Source organism: Aythya ferina (genome assembly GCF_964211825.1).
Source record: "Aythya ferina genome assembly, chromosome: 8".
NCBI lineage: Eukaryota > Metazoa > Chordata > Aves > Anseriformes > Anatidae > Aythya > Aythya ferina.
Genome location: NC_140304.1, coordinates 2,183,567 through 2,197,010, shown reverse-complemented (window position 1 = coordinate 2,197,010; position 13,444 = coordinate 2,183,567). Strand labels below are relative to the sequence as shown.

At 37.3% G+C, this 13,444-nt stretch overlaps 2 protein-coding genes across 6 annotated transcripts in view; one reads left to right on the top strand and one right to left on the bottom strand.

Moving 5' to 3' along the window:
- Positions 1 to 3,907, top strand: part of GLMN (glomulin, FKBP associated protein) — a 24,027-nt gene extending 20,120 nt beyond the window's left edge. For all 5 annotated transcript variants that reach the window (XM_084527271.1, XM_084527270.1, XM_084527268.1 and 2 more), the window contains 3 exons: positions 1,087 to 1,210; positions 2,644 to 2,726; positions 2,860 to 3,907. In XM_084527271.1, coding sequence (XP_084383397.1) covers positions 1,087 to 1,210; positions 2,644 to 2,726; positions 2,860 to 2,967 — 315 coding nt within the window. In that variant the 3' untranslated portion in view covers positions 2,968 to 3,907. The remainder of the gene's footprint in view (positions 1 to 1,086; positions 1,211 to 2,643; positions 2,727 to 2,859) is intronic.
- Positions 3,051 to 13,444, bottom strand: LOC311440405 (protein SPO16 homolog). Its single transcript, XM_084527275.1, has 6 exons — positions 13,216 to 13,444; positions 12,622 to 12,735; positions 8,497 to 8,590; positions 7,288 to 7,456; positions 5,507 to 5,585; positions 3,051 to 4,113 (listed from the first exon to the last, which is right to left on the bottom strand). The coding sequence occupies exons 2-6, from the start codon at positions 12,688 to 12,690 to the stop codon at positions 3,994 to 3,996; spliced, it is 531 nt and encodes a 176-aa protein (XP_084383401.1). The 5' UTR covers positions 12,691 to 12,735; positions 13,216 to 13,444; the 3' UTR covers positions 3,051 to 3,993.

Sequence of the window (13,444 nt, the reverse complement as noted above, 5' to 3'; positions counted from 1 at the left end):
TTAAAATCTTAACGGTAGTAGAACACTGAATGCTTTTTGTGGTTTTATGTATATACGCACTTCATATCAAATTTTTTATGTGTGTGTGTATCTATATCTATATCACTATATATATCACTATATATATCACTCTCTCTCTCTCTCTCTATATATATATATACAGGTGTGTATATATATATATATATATATATATATATATATATACATGTATATAGTGAAGTTAACAAGGAAAAACTGTGTAACTAGATTGTAAAGCTTGGGGGGCAATGTTACTTGCCGGCAAATTCGGAGTTATCAGCGCAGCAGAACCAGTAACAAGTCTGAACTCTTACTAGTGTGGTTGTATGTGTATAGTAGCAACATTGGTACAGCTTAAAGCAAAATTTGATTCTGCAGTAAGCAAATATCTAATTTTTTGTATATGTTTTAAGGTAGATTAGAACATGGTGCATGTTTGGTATATGTTCTAAAAACAATTGATAAAAAGACCTTAAAAATAAGTACATATAGTTCCTATATGCTGGCATAGTGTAATTCACCATGACAGTTCAGAATACAAAAGCTGAAGTAGCAGCATATCCAGTAACGCTCCTCCAATGCTTCTTAAACTAATTGCAACAAGAACCTTATATGTGAGGAGCATGACATTTACCACAGCTTTCATTTGTTATCTCGATATAATGGCAATTCAGGAATGTTAATTCAAATATTTGTGCTGTTTTGCCACTGTACCAACATATCAAGCTCCTTTCAGCTTTATTTACAAGAATGAGTTGAAAATGTGCATTTCCATTGCTGTAGTTATTCTTGTACATACTATATTTACCCCTTTTCTTGACTTCTTCATCCTCTAATTTTCAAAAAATAATTTTGAAAATGCAGGAGAGTAGAAAGAAAGGAGCTTAAATATCTGTCACCATGCTATTCTTCCTTAAGAATAAGTGGTTAAGTCTAAATTCTTTTTTTTTTCTTTCCAGCACAGCAGTGTATGTTATAAAGACTAGTCAAAATTTCTGCTTGAAAACTTAGCAGTGTGATGCTTCAAAAATAATTTCCAATCTTCTCTGTTCTTTTCTTTTTGAATAGACTGGTGTATGGACCATACTTGCTAAGATTGAGAAAAATTTTTTAAAACCACTGCATGTGGGACTCAATATGTCAAAAGCACACTATGAAGCAGAAATAAAGAATAAGAAAGAAAACAGAAGAGGTTAGTTGTTTTCTTCTCAGCTTTGTTCATATTCAGAACCTTTGGAAATCCGTTGGAAACAAAGAATTGGTAACTGATGTATAGATTACATTTTTATTTAACTGTTCATGCTATTCCAGGTTTCAATTAATAATTCAGGAGTTGCTATATGTGATATTAATACTTTTCATGATTAGTCAGAAAAATCTGAACTTGTTTCTCTCTCATCACATTTGTAAACCTTATGGAATCCTGACAGAAACATCACTTGAAGACATTCAAACCTTGTTCTGCATTTATACTTTTGATTTTAAGGTTAGTCAGGAGCATCTAAGTCTCTCTGTGAATATACAGCCCTTAGGTTTCATACTGGGTGTGGAGAGGCTAACAAGAGCAGAAATAATTCACACAGCAAATAGGTACTCTCTTAAAGCCTGAAGGATTACACTGATTTTTATTTTTATTTTTTTAATCTGACACACAGAATCAGATTCTGCTCAGGGTTAAGCAGATACATCCCACAGGGAATGAGAGCTATAGCTGCTTTAGGCCATTGCAGTGTATGTCTGATCCTCTGTTCCTTTGTGGTCTCCAGTATAATTAAGAGAGCCTAAGGAAATTGCTTCTGCTGCCAGAAAAGTCAGTACAGTCTTTTGCCCCTAGTCTTATCCTCTTGTGTTGTTATAAACTATATAAGTACAAGGCAGAGTGAGGGGATTTTTTCTGAAGGTAACCTGTGGATATCTTTCTAAAGAGAACCTTTCTTTTAAAGAAGAAGCTTCCTAATTCATTTTTGTCTCTTACGTTTCTCTAGCCTTTGACAAAGCAATGAGATCTGAGTTCAGAAGAGAACATCTAACTCATGAAAAATAAACGGTTTAGTCTTTCTCCCCAATGTATAATCTTTGTAAGCATTACATTAAATTTCAAGTACATGATTTGAATGTTGGAATTTTCCACTTAGTTTTCAAACTATCTTTGTAGTTTTATCAGTGGTAAGTAGTCTGTCAGAAACAGACACCTGAAGCCTTTTCTTATTTAAATAAGCATTTCATGTCTGGATTTGTTGCTTGAAGCTCAAGGATCTCCTGCTATCTCTGAATGTGAAAGTATTAAAAATGTGTCCAAAAACTGACCAGGTTCTGTATATATATATATATATATATTTTTTTTCCTTTTAAGGAAAAGTTTAGCTATAGAAAATTGTTTCAAGTTACAGATATTACCTGTTTAGTAATGTAGTCATAAATCATATAGTAAGTGCAAAGAGAGCATCCAGCTCAACCTGTCCTCTTAAAGTTCAGTACCTTCTCTCCTCACTGTTTTGTCAGTCTTTAGGTGTCTGCTTTTAACAACTGCTGCCTATAAATGCTAATATATTAAATACGTATTTTTTGAATATTCTAAAAGTTATGTGGAACAGGAACTTGATCTCTGGTACTTTTTTTCTACAGAGGCAAATAAATCTAACACAGTTTGTTCTTTAACTGTCAGCGAGGAAAAGATGCCTGCCATGACTACTGAAATGCAGCTTCAGGTGAGTTGGTAGTTCTTACGAAGCTGTTCAGAAGTATTGAATAGTTTTCAATCTAGAGACAAATGGACAGGTACAGTAGATAAGAAAATCTATGTTGTAATAAAAATAACTTAAATCTCTTCTGTCATTTCAGGTTTTGCACTCAGCACTCTTCACATTTGATTTAATAGAAAGTGTTCTAGCTCGAGTAGAAGAACTCATTGAAGTGAAAGTAAAAGCTGTAATGGCTGAAAACATTTAGGTCAACTGAAAGACTTGAATTAGCATCCTTCTTGGAAGATAATGTTGACTATTAGACTTTAGTTGAAAAGGAGGCTACCAACCTTTAAGGAGTAGTGTAGAGTAGCCTCTAGAAAAATTGTAAATCCTGCTCCTTGTCTTGTTGCTTTTTTTTTATTTTTATTAAAAAGTCTTCAGCTATTTTTATCTGTGATTCACAGAGATGGCCTATTTGTTAAAGTACTCCTCTTCAGAATTTGGTGCTTTTTTCAAAGATTAGAAAGTACGTCTACAAGGGTTTTTTGTTGTTGTTGTTATGCTGTGTAAAGGGAGGTATGATTGTGCATTTCTTGTTCTGTTCATTTTCGAAATACTTTAGGTAATAGTTGCTGACTGGTGTTCTGAATTATGAAGATTTTTATAAATTAACTTGGAGAGACGTGAATTAAAAAACCTTGTTTAAGCAGTAGCTATTTTTATTAGCACTTTTTGACAAACAAGCTTCTATATTTACAAACTGAACTGGAAGCTATAGATAATAGACTATGGCAAACTATACAAGGTTTAAAGAAAAACACATCAACCTTGAGCCAAATAAGACATTAAAACTTGGTAACAGAACAGATAACTTGTGTTTAAAAATGTACTCTGTAAGGCTTCAGGCTTCGTACACAACTATTTATGCACAAGAAAATGTATTTTGGAATTGTTTTGATCATTGTTGTTTCTAATGATAACGTTTTCTTTAAGATACATTACATATTTTGGGAAGTTATGATAAAAATATGAATGTATAAGTTCAGAACTGAATCAAATATCAGGATGGTTTTTCTATTAGTGCAGTTAAACCACATTTTAAATTTTTTGTTAGAACATACATTGGGTATAATGTATGCTGTTTTTCACTGTATGGTATTTTAATACAATTCTTTGTTCCAAATGCATAAGTTCTATATACAGTCTTTTAAATGCAATGGTATATTTTAAGAACATTCTATATTTTGTTCAAAATGTAGCTGCTATATTTATGAATAAAAACACCAGTGAATTAATTATAATGCAACTGGTATTCCTGAAGCATCTTCCAAACTGGACTGTTTTCCATTATGTGGGCTTTTGTCATTGCCATTTTGTAACGAATAGCATCTGCACACGGCTTGGAAGTCGTCTTAGAGGAAAGAAAAATATTACAAGTAGGTAACAATTCTTTTTAGATAAACAAATGTTCAGTATCTTAATTTTCAAATAGTACAAATGTATTTATCATAAAGAAATTTTAATCCTGTTTTCTGAAGTAAATGTTTAGAAATAATGTACGCAGAGGTGATGGGATGTATTCCTTTAGCTGCAGGACCAGTCCTGAAGTAACTGGTTCCATCAGCATTGCTTCTGATTATCTTGATACTATTTCAAGAGAAGTTGATGTGATAGCTCAGGACTAGACTAGTTGGATGGTATTGTTCCCTTGGCCTATGTTAGAACAATAAAAAAATATTTTTTAGGTCCTATGACAATTAGTGACTCTCATGCAAGAGGTCATTAAGTTGGCTCTATACTGCATTCACAAGAAATAATGTAGTGGCAACTTGTAATATGTACTATGTCCCTACAATTTGTAGTATGTACTATGTCACTTCTTACAGGGCTGTCCTGTTGAAATCTGGCGTACTCATTCTGCACAAGCAGAAAAGCACATTCAAGTTTATAGGATCAACAGTAATCTTAAAAGCTTTTAAATTAATGCTTCATTAAGAGATGAGACCACAATAGAGTCCATAAAAAGTTAGAAAAGTACAACATTCAACCTTGTAATAAGTGTTTAGCAACTCTTCACATATAATAAATGAGATGTAGGTTACACACTTAAAATGATGAATACTCCAAACAGGTTAATACTAACTATTTTTAGATAAATTCAGGAAAGGATAAAACAAATTCATATTTGATTTCTAACATGCTATCAAACCTACTTTTTAAGTTTTGGTACATGAGATGCTTCTCATATTGTTATAGTTAGTGTGCAAGTTAAAATTCTTGTGGAAAAAAATGTTCTTAAAACCAGATTAGTGAACATACTCTAATAATGTGTATGTGTACAGGATGTGTTGCTGTTACAGACAAATTACACTTGTTAAGCTATAAGAATAACATTATTATGTGCATCATTTAAAAATCTACAGGTAACCAGATTTTTCAGATAGCGATTTTACTTGAAGAAGCCATTACATACTTAGATCTAATTGATGAAATCAAGACACCCTAACGTAACTGTGGTAAGTAAGAGCTGAATTAGCTCTTAAGTATCTCATTTTTCATACATGCTATTAGAAGCTTTTAAAGTTACCTTTAACAATAGTTTAAATATTTGCTTAAAGAACTGAGCAACAGTTTTACCTCAGGTTATTACATGGATTGTGGTCAATATGACACAAAGTTCCAGTAAGGAAAACTAAGTATTTTCTAATTTATTTATTTTATTTTATTTTTCCTGGTTAATATACTTCTGAAGTACTTGAAGTTCTGAGAAGCTAACAATTTTAAGTATATGTAACTAGACTTACCTTAGCTATAGTTAGCATTAACTTAACCGTTTCAGCAGTATTATGAACTGGTATTATACGTAAATTGCTGCCCAGGAATCTGCACATCAAAATAAATTTAGGTTATTTTCTGAATGCACTTGAATTATTATGCCATAAAACTCAGAAATCACTCCCACACAATCTAAACAACTTCTATGTCTGCACCACAAATAGTTTTTATTTTTAGATGAAGAAGATTGCTTTTATCTTTAACAGTAACAGGAAAATTCATGCTGTTTGTATAAGTATCTGTCCCATTTCTAAACCATTTGTTCAGCTGCTAAAAAAAATTCAGAACTTGAACTATATCTTTGTAGTGTGCTGTCTAAATATAGCAATCCGTATGTTAATTAGATGTGATTAAGATTTTGAGATAATTCTAAGAATTTCACGTAAAGACTTGGACCAATAATTTAACTTTATTCCAATAATTTAACCTGAAATTCATTCCCTCTATATAAATAAAGTTATTCATATGCATTCATGCTTGAGAATGGAATCTGAAGATTAAAATAACTAGTGCCAGTTGTCATTCAAGGCAGTCATAGAAGAGAGGTATCAAAGCTTAGGCAAGCACAGAGCTTCTCTCTTTAGACTTTTAGCCTAAGTATGTTGTAACAGTGACAATAAAGTTAGCATTGCTGTCATTTTCTGTTGTAGAAAATATAATTTAATCTAAAAATATAAATATCTAAAATACAATTGTCTTGTCACTATCAATTTGGCGTGGCCTGAAATGAGAAAACTATTTTTTTATTTTAATAAAATTACTGACTTGCCAAAGGGAATATATTTTCAAAATGTCACATTTGTTAGTGATCAACTCACTTCCGAATAGGCACAAAAGTAGATTGAGAATTAGCATTGCCATCAGCTGAATAATACGTTCTTGCTGAATGGTGGCAGAGCTTCTAAGAGCTCTCATGAAAATTTATGGAATTTTCATACAAGGATAATGGATTCCTACATTTCATCCCATACACTCTGCTACTCATCAGCATTTTGGCAACGTGCCCTGGATTTAATGAACGTGGCGCTAGTTTCAAGGAGGTAAAGATCAAAGACACCATTGGAATAGTTACTTCTTTGATGTCAAGAGTGAAAATCAACTGCAGTTAAGACTACTGTACCTACCTGAAAATAGTTTTGATTAAATGTATGGAACAGAATCTTATAACTGTTCTCAGCAGGTGCATACTGAAACATGTAAGTTTTCAGGCTTCATTAGAAATCACAGATAATATTTTAAATACACCAGTTTTAATGTCTAATTTTATACTCCTAGCGTAGAATAACATTATTTCCATTGTTTAGCTGTGCATAGTAGACACCGTTCAAAGTGAACAGATTTTAACACCTGGTAAAGAATCTGTACTTTACAATAAAGCCTTTTCACATGAAGAAAACTTACCTGTTCTGTTTTGAAAATGACCAAGAAAAGATGCTGACAGAACTAAAAAAAAAAAAAGTTTATGAAAATTGCCTAATTTTCCAGTGCAAGAGAAAAACTTGAAAAAGGATTACAAAGCCATAAAGTGATTGAAAGGAAGATTATTTGCTGTTTTGAGGAAGATCCCTTTTTGTTAACTATGACATGTTGGATTGATTCACTCAGCATTTTTTTCATTTTCCATTAATAAACTTTTTTTTTTTTTTTTGCTGGGGGAAAATAAAATTCATCTGAGTTTAGGACTGCTGAGTAAACAGTTATTTCATTTCTTCCTAGTAATAAAAAGATTGGTTTGATGTCAAAATCATACCTTCTCTGAATCCTAAACATTATATTCCATTCTTGTGGTCCATGAAGAGCAGCTGACAAAACCAAAAAACTATTCCGATGTATGTTTATGAACTTCTGAATTCTTTCTAAAAACTGTTCTTCCCCTCTCATAACTATGTCTTGAGTGTCTGCCAGTATAAATGCAACACCTATTGAAGAAATTAATATATGTCATGGAAATAACGTGATTAAGCCTTCTCACTACAAAAACCTAGATCAATAAGTAGAATTGTTATTCCAGTATTAGTTTAAAAGTCAATGGAACAAAATGTGTGAATGAATTCACAAATCTTGATGGTGAAATGCAATCATGAGATTTAGCTAGTAATTTTAAGATAAAACTACAGAAAACTCAGAGGTTATTTTCTACCATAACATCAAAAAAGCATTCAGTACACTCAAGGTATAGACATCTGAATGCCTTTGCATGCAAATGCTTCAGGAACAAGAAATTGCTAAGATGGAATGTATTTAGGACTAGTACAAAGACAGATTGAAGAGTTTATCTTATTTAGAAATAAGATTTGCTAAACAAATACCCTTTACTTTAAGATTAAGCTAAAATGTCTACCATGAAAAATGAAATTATAACCCCATCAACTAAGTTACTCTGAAAGGGAAAGTTATGTTGTAAATTTAGTAGGTTTAACAAGGAGATACAAAAGACTGGACCAATCTATGCCTTTAATCCTTATAGTTCAGGGAAGCTTTAGACTAAAGATCTTGTCTACCTGTCTAAAGCATCCACTGCTCTAAGAAGGATGGACAGGTGTTTCATGTTTGCAGTTTCAGTGATTTCCTAATCAAACCTGTTCAAACAACAAATACGCTCATTAACCCCCTTGTTACCACCAGGACTGCAAATGCAACTGGAATAATTAAAGCCAAAGATCTCAGTTCACTCTTACATTTACAGCCATGTATACTAAAAATCTCAATGGCTATCTTAGGTTTAAATGGCACTCGACAAGGTTACTCAGTTTTAACAAAACTATACTAAACAGTCCAGCTGATGATGGAAACATTCCATCCTCTGACTTAAAAGTGCTACGAAATCACAGCTCCTTGCACGACTGCATGACACCCCAACACAGAAGCTTTTATTCAGTTCACTGCAGTGTACAACAGAGCCTGACTTGGTGCATCATTAGAGATTAGGAATTTAAAAACAAACTTCAAAGTACCGTACCAGAAAGAGAAAAAATCACAGATCCAATTTCCACTGATTCTGAATATCGAACTCGGTGTTGCTGCCTCTGTAGAACTGTAGAGATTTCATGATTCTAAATAAATTGTAACATGTTATTTTTACGTTTTCAGCCAACAAATTAAATACAAAGATTTTTAAAACATTGAAGGTTTTAGATGGAACCTTAGCATTGTTGCTTTAAAAATATTTATTCTACTTGCAATAAAAGTAGTAAAGCATTAATTAAACTTTTTCAGTTAATTAAGTTTTGGAATATTTATATTGAAAGATATGAAATCATTGAACAGCAATTTTGTATGCATACATTCAGTTTGCCACAGGAAACTTGCATAAAGCATAAAGAAGCTCAAACATTTTATATCCTATTTTTGTAAGATATACTAAAAGAAGATTTGCAGAAGTGAGGAACATATAGTTGTGTGTTTCTAAGACTCCAGTTAATTAGACTGTTATTATTTTCATGGATATCAGCATTTCATTTGGAAGATAAATCAGAAAATCTGTATGGGAAATGATTTTCATTAAAGCTTTTTGACAGTATGCAATCCAATCAGGCAAACTAACACACTGCAGTATCCAACATAATCATCTGCAGAATGGAGTGGGTTTGGATATAGTTTTCAGCCTACAAAAAGCATTTCTGCAGTACATAAAAGCTGCTCAAGCCCACACATTTTAAAGATTAGACCACTGAATCCTTTTTAACTAACATGTTTTTTAGGTTACCCTTTTAAAATGTAGCCAACGTGCCATGCAAGGAGGTGTCATGACCTAATAAAAGAGTACAAAATACAGTCAGGATGGCAAGTGTACCCTGAAGGAGACAGCAACCAGCTGGACTCTTTCCAGCAGATCTCTGTCTTTTTTGTACTGGGGAGCCCAGAACTGGACACAGTACTCCAGGTGAGGCCTGACCATGGCAGAGTAGAGGGGGAGGATCACCTCCCTTGACCTGCTGGCCATGCTCCTTTTCATGCATGCCAGGATCCCATTGGCCCTCCTAGCTACCAGGGCACACTGATGGCTCATGGTCAACCTGTCGTCCACCAGGACCCCCAGGTCCTTCTCCTCAGAGCTCCGCTCCAGCAGGTCGTCCCCCAGCCTGTACTGATACATGTGGTTGTTCCTTCCCAGGTGCAGGACTCTACACTTGCTCTTGTTAAACCTCACCTGGTTTCTTCCTGCCCATCTCTCCAGCCGGTCCAGGTCTCACTGAATGGCAGCACAGCCTTCTGGCATGTCAGCCACTCCTCCCAGCTTTGTGTCATCAGCATACTTGCTGAGGGCAGACACTATTCCCTCGTTAAGGTTGTTGATGAAGATGTTGAACAAGACCGGACCCAGCACCGACCCCTGGGAAACACCGCTAGTCACAGGTCTCCAGCTGGAGTCTGCGCTGCCGATCACTACCCTCTGAGCTTGGCCACTCAGCCAGTTCTCAACCCACCTTACTGTCCACTCCTCTATCCCACACTTCCTCAGCTTTGCTGTTAGGATGTCATGGTAGACAGTATCGTAAGCCTTGCTAAAGTCAAGGTAGATGACATCCACTGCTCTCCCCTCATCTACCCAGCTGGTGATGCCATCATAGAAGGCAATGAGGTTGGTTGAGCATGACTTCCCCTTGGTGAATCCATGCTGACTACTCCTCATAACCTTCTTCTCTTCTAATTGCTTGGAGATGGCATCCAGAACAAGCTGTTCCAACACCTTTCCAGGGACAGAGGTGAGACTGACTGGCCTGTAGTTTTCCAGATCCTCCTTCTTGCCCTTCTTGAAGACCGGAGTGACATTGGCTATCCTCTAATCCTCAGGCACCTCTCCTGTTCTCCAGGACCTTTCAAAGATGATAGAGAGCGGTTTGGCAATCACCTCTGCCAACTCCCTCAGCACACGTGGATGCATCCCATTGGGACCCATGGATTTGTATGCATTGAGCCCACTCAGATGCTCCCGAACCACTCTCTTGTCAACCATGGGGGAGCCCTCCATTTCCCAGACCCTTTCTCCTCCCACCATGGGCAAGGAGTCCCCAGGGGGAGTCCTTGAAGCAAAGACTGAAGTGAAGAAAGCATTCAGTATCTTAGCCTTCTCGGCATCTCCCGTTACCAGGACACCCCTCTCGTTCAGCAAGGGACCCATGTTATGCCTAGTCTTCCTTTTCCTGTTTACATACTTAAAAAGTATAGCCGATGCAATCATCACACTCTGATACCTCTCACCATATTACAGATTAAGTTGCTCTTGAAACTTTTACCAACCTGGAACAGTTTACCAGCTATCCTCCCAGCGCAAGCAGACAAATAAGAATAGGCTTTAAAGTGAAATGACTCAGAAATTAATTCAAAACCATTCACCTATTTGCACAGCAAAGATAGAGCAATAACCTCATTAGCAAAACTAATGTAAGCTATCCCTGATTGTAAGTCAAAGCCCTCAGCCTCTAAATTCTTTCAAGCTAGCATGAAATTGGCCTCAGCTGCAGGCACTAATTATCAGCTCCTTGACAGCCCCTTTCATTTTACTGGGGAATTGATATTAACAGTTATAAATATACATCACTATCTGTACGACTATTTTAAGCTTAATTGCACACTTACTAAGTAATAACCTAATCCATTGTTGATACTGTACAGTAGAAAATAAAGTGTTTAGGGAGAAATTCAGACAATTAAAAACATTCCTGGAAGAATTATTTATACGACTAATTGAAAGCAGCATCAGCACAGTGCAGAAGTGATGAGTCAGGAGAACAGGCCTAAAGCAGTAGAACTCAGAATAGCAGATGGCTAGAATACTAAATATGTACAGAAGTAGGTAGGGAAAAATAAAAATAAAAAAGACAACAACCAGTGCTATGGTGGAAGCAACTTCACAGAATCACAGAATCACAGAATTTCTAGGTTGGAAGAGACCTCAAGATCATCGAGTCCAACCTCCGAGCTAACACTAACAGTCCCCACTAAACCATATCCCTAAGCTCTACATCTAAACGTCTTTTAAAGACTTCCAGTGATGGTGACTCCACCACTTCCCTGGGCAGCCTGTTCCAATGCCTAACAACCCTTTCAGTAACGAAGTTCTTCCTAACATCTAACCTAAAACTCCCCTGGCGCAACTTAAGCCCATTTCCCCTCGTCCTGTCACCAGGCACGTGGGAGAACAGGCCAACCCCCACCTCGCTACAGCCTCCTTTGAGGTACCTATAGAGAGCGATAAGGTCACCCCTGAGCCTCCTCTTCTCCAGGCTGAACAACCCCAGCTCCCTCAGCTGCTCCTTGTAGGACTTGTTCTCCAGGCCCCTCACCAGCTTCGTCGCCCTTCTCTGCAACCGCTCAAGCACCTCGATGTCTTTCTTGTAGCGAGGGGCCCAAAACTGAATGCAGTACTCGAGGTGCGGCCTCACCAGAGCTGAGTACAGGGGGACGATCACCTCCCTAGCCCTGCTGGTCACACTGTTTCTGATACAAGCCAGGATGCCGTTGGCCTTCTTGGCCACCTGAGCACACTGCTGGCTCATATTCAGCTGACTATCCACCATCACTCCCAGGTCCTTCTCTGCCTGGCAGCTCTCCAACCATTCCTCTCCCAGCCTGTAGCTCTGCTTGGGGTTATTGCGCCCCAGGTGCAGGACCCGGCACTTGGCCTTGTTGAACTTCATGCAGTTGACCTCAGCCCATCGGTGCAGCCTATCCAGATCCTCCTGCAGAGCTTTCCTACCCTCGAGCAGATTGACACACACACCTAACTTGGTGTCATCTGCGAACTTACTGAGGGTGCACTCGATGCCCTCGTCCAGATCATCGATGAAGATATTAAAGAGGACCGGCCCCAGCACCGAGCCCTGGGGGACGCCACTAGTGACTGGCCTCCAACTGGACTTGACTCCATTCACCACGACTCTTTGGGCCCAGCTATCCAGCCAGTTTTCTAACCCAATGAAGTGTGCGCCAGTCCAAACTTCAAATAACGTTGCTGTTTAATCATCTAAAAGGTATATTAATTGATATTGAAAAAATATATTTCCATGTATATAAAGTAGAAAATACTTCTTTCACTGCTTCTTAGTGAGTCACATGCTGCTCTTGACAAATAGTTTTGTACCTGCAGGCCTGTACTCATAATAACTGTTGTTATCCATCTTGACTGTTCCTGCCCACCACTCTCTGTCATTTTTTGTGGTTTTAATGGCTTTGCAATGAAATCTCAGCTGCCTCTCTGAAAAACAAAACAAAACAAAACAAGAAAATAGAGATAACAAATATCTTAATCAAAGAGATACAGTATTTAAGGCACAGGGATCCATTGAAGGTATGATTAACAACCAGGGCACTACCCAGTTCTCCAAGATGTTTACAGGTACCCATCACCACCAAACTGATCTATATAAAATGGCAGTTACCTATCTAAATGGCTTTTCACAACATTTGCATCTAGAGGTGTTAACAGGGAGTGAGCACCATAAATGACTTCAAGAATACATTTCTAGAAATTTCTATAACTTATTTGATGTCTAAGGAACTTTTGCTCTGTTTTCAAAGGGCATAGCTGTTACTCTGCTCCTTTTACAGGAAAGTATTTTTAGGCAGTCTTCCCCACGCCTCCTGCCCAGCTCGGTTCAGCAGCTCTTTCCGTGGGTGGCTGCGTTTCACTCTTCTGCAAGCACTCCCCACGCCCAGGTTGGAGCCCATTTTCTACCTGGCTGAGGAGCGCTCGGGGCAGTGGGGACGCGCCTGAGGCAGCCCAAGCCCCATGCAGGGCCTGGCCCCCCTGATGTTCCCACCTGGGGCACGCCACCTTAGGTGCCAGGAGAGCTGGTTTGCACAACTCCTTCTGCCACTCGGTTCCCAATTTACATTCTAACGGAGCTGCTCCTCGCTTGAAAAAAATGGGTATTTGGCAGTGATGTAGGCCCCGGGCCCGGCGA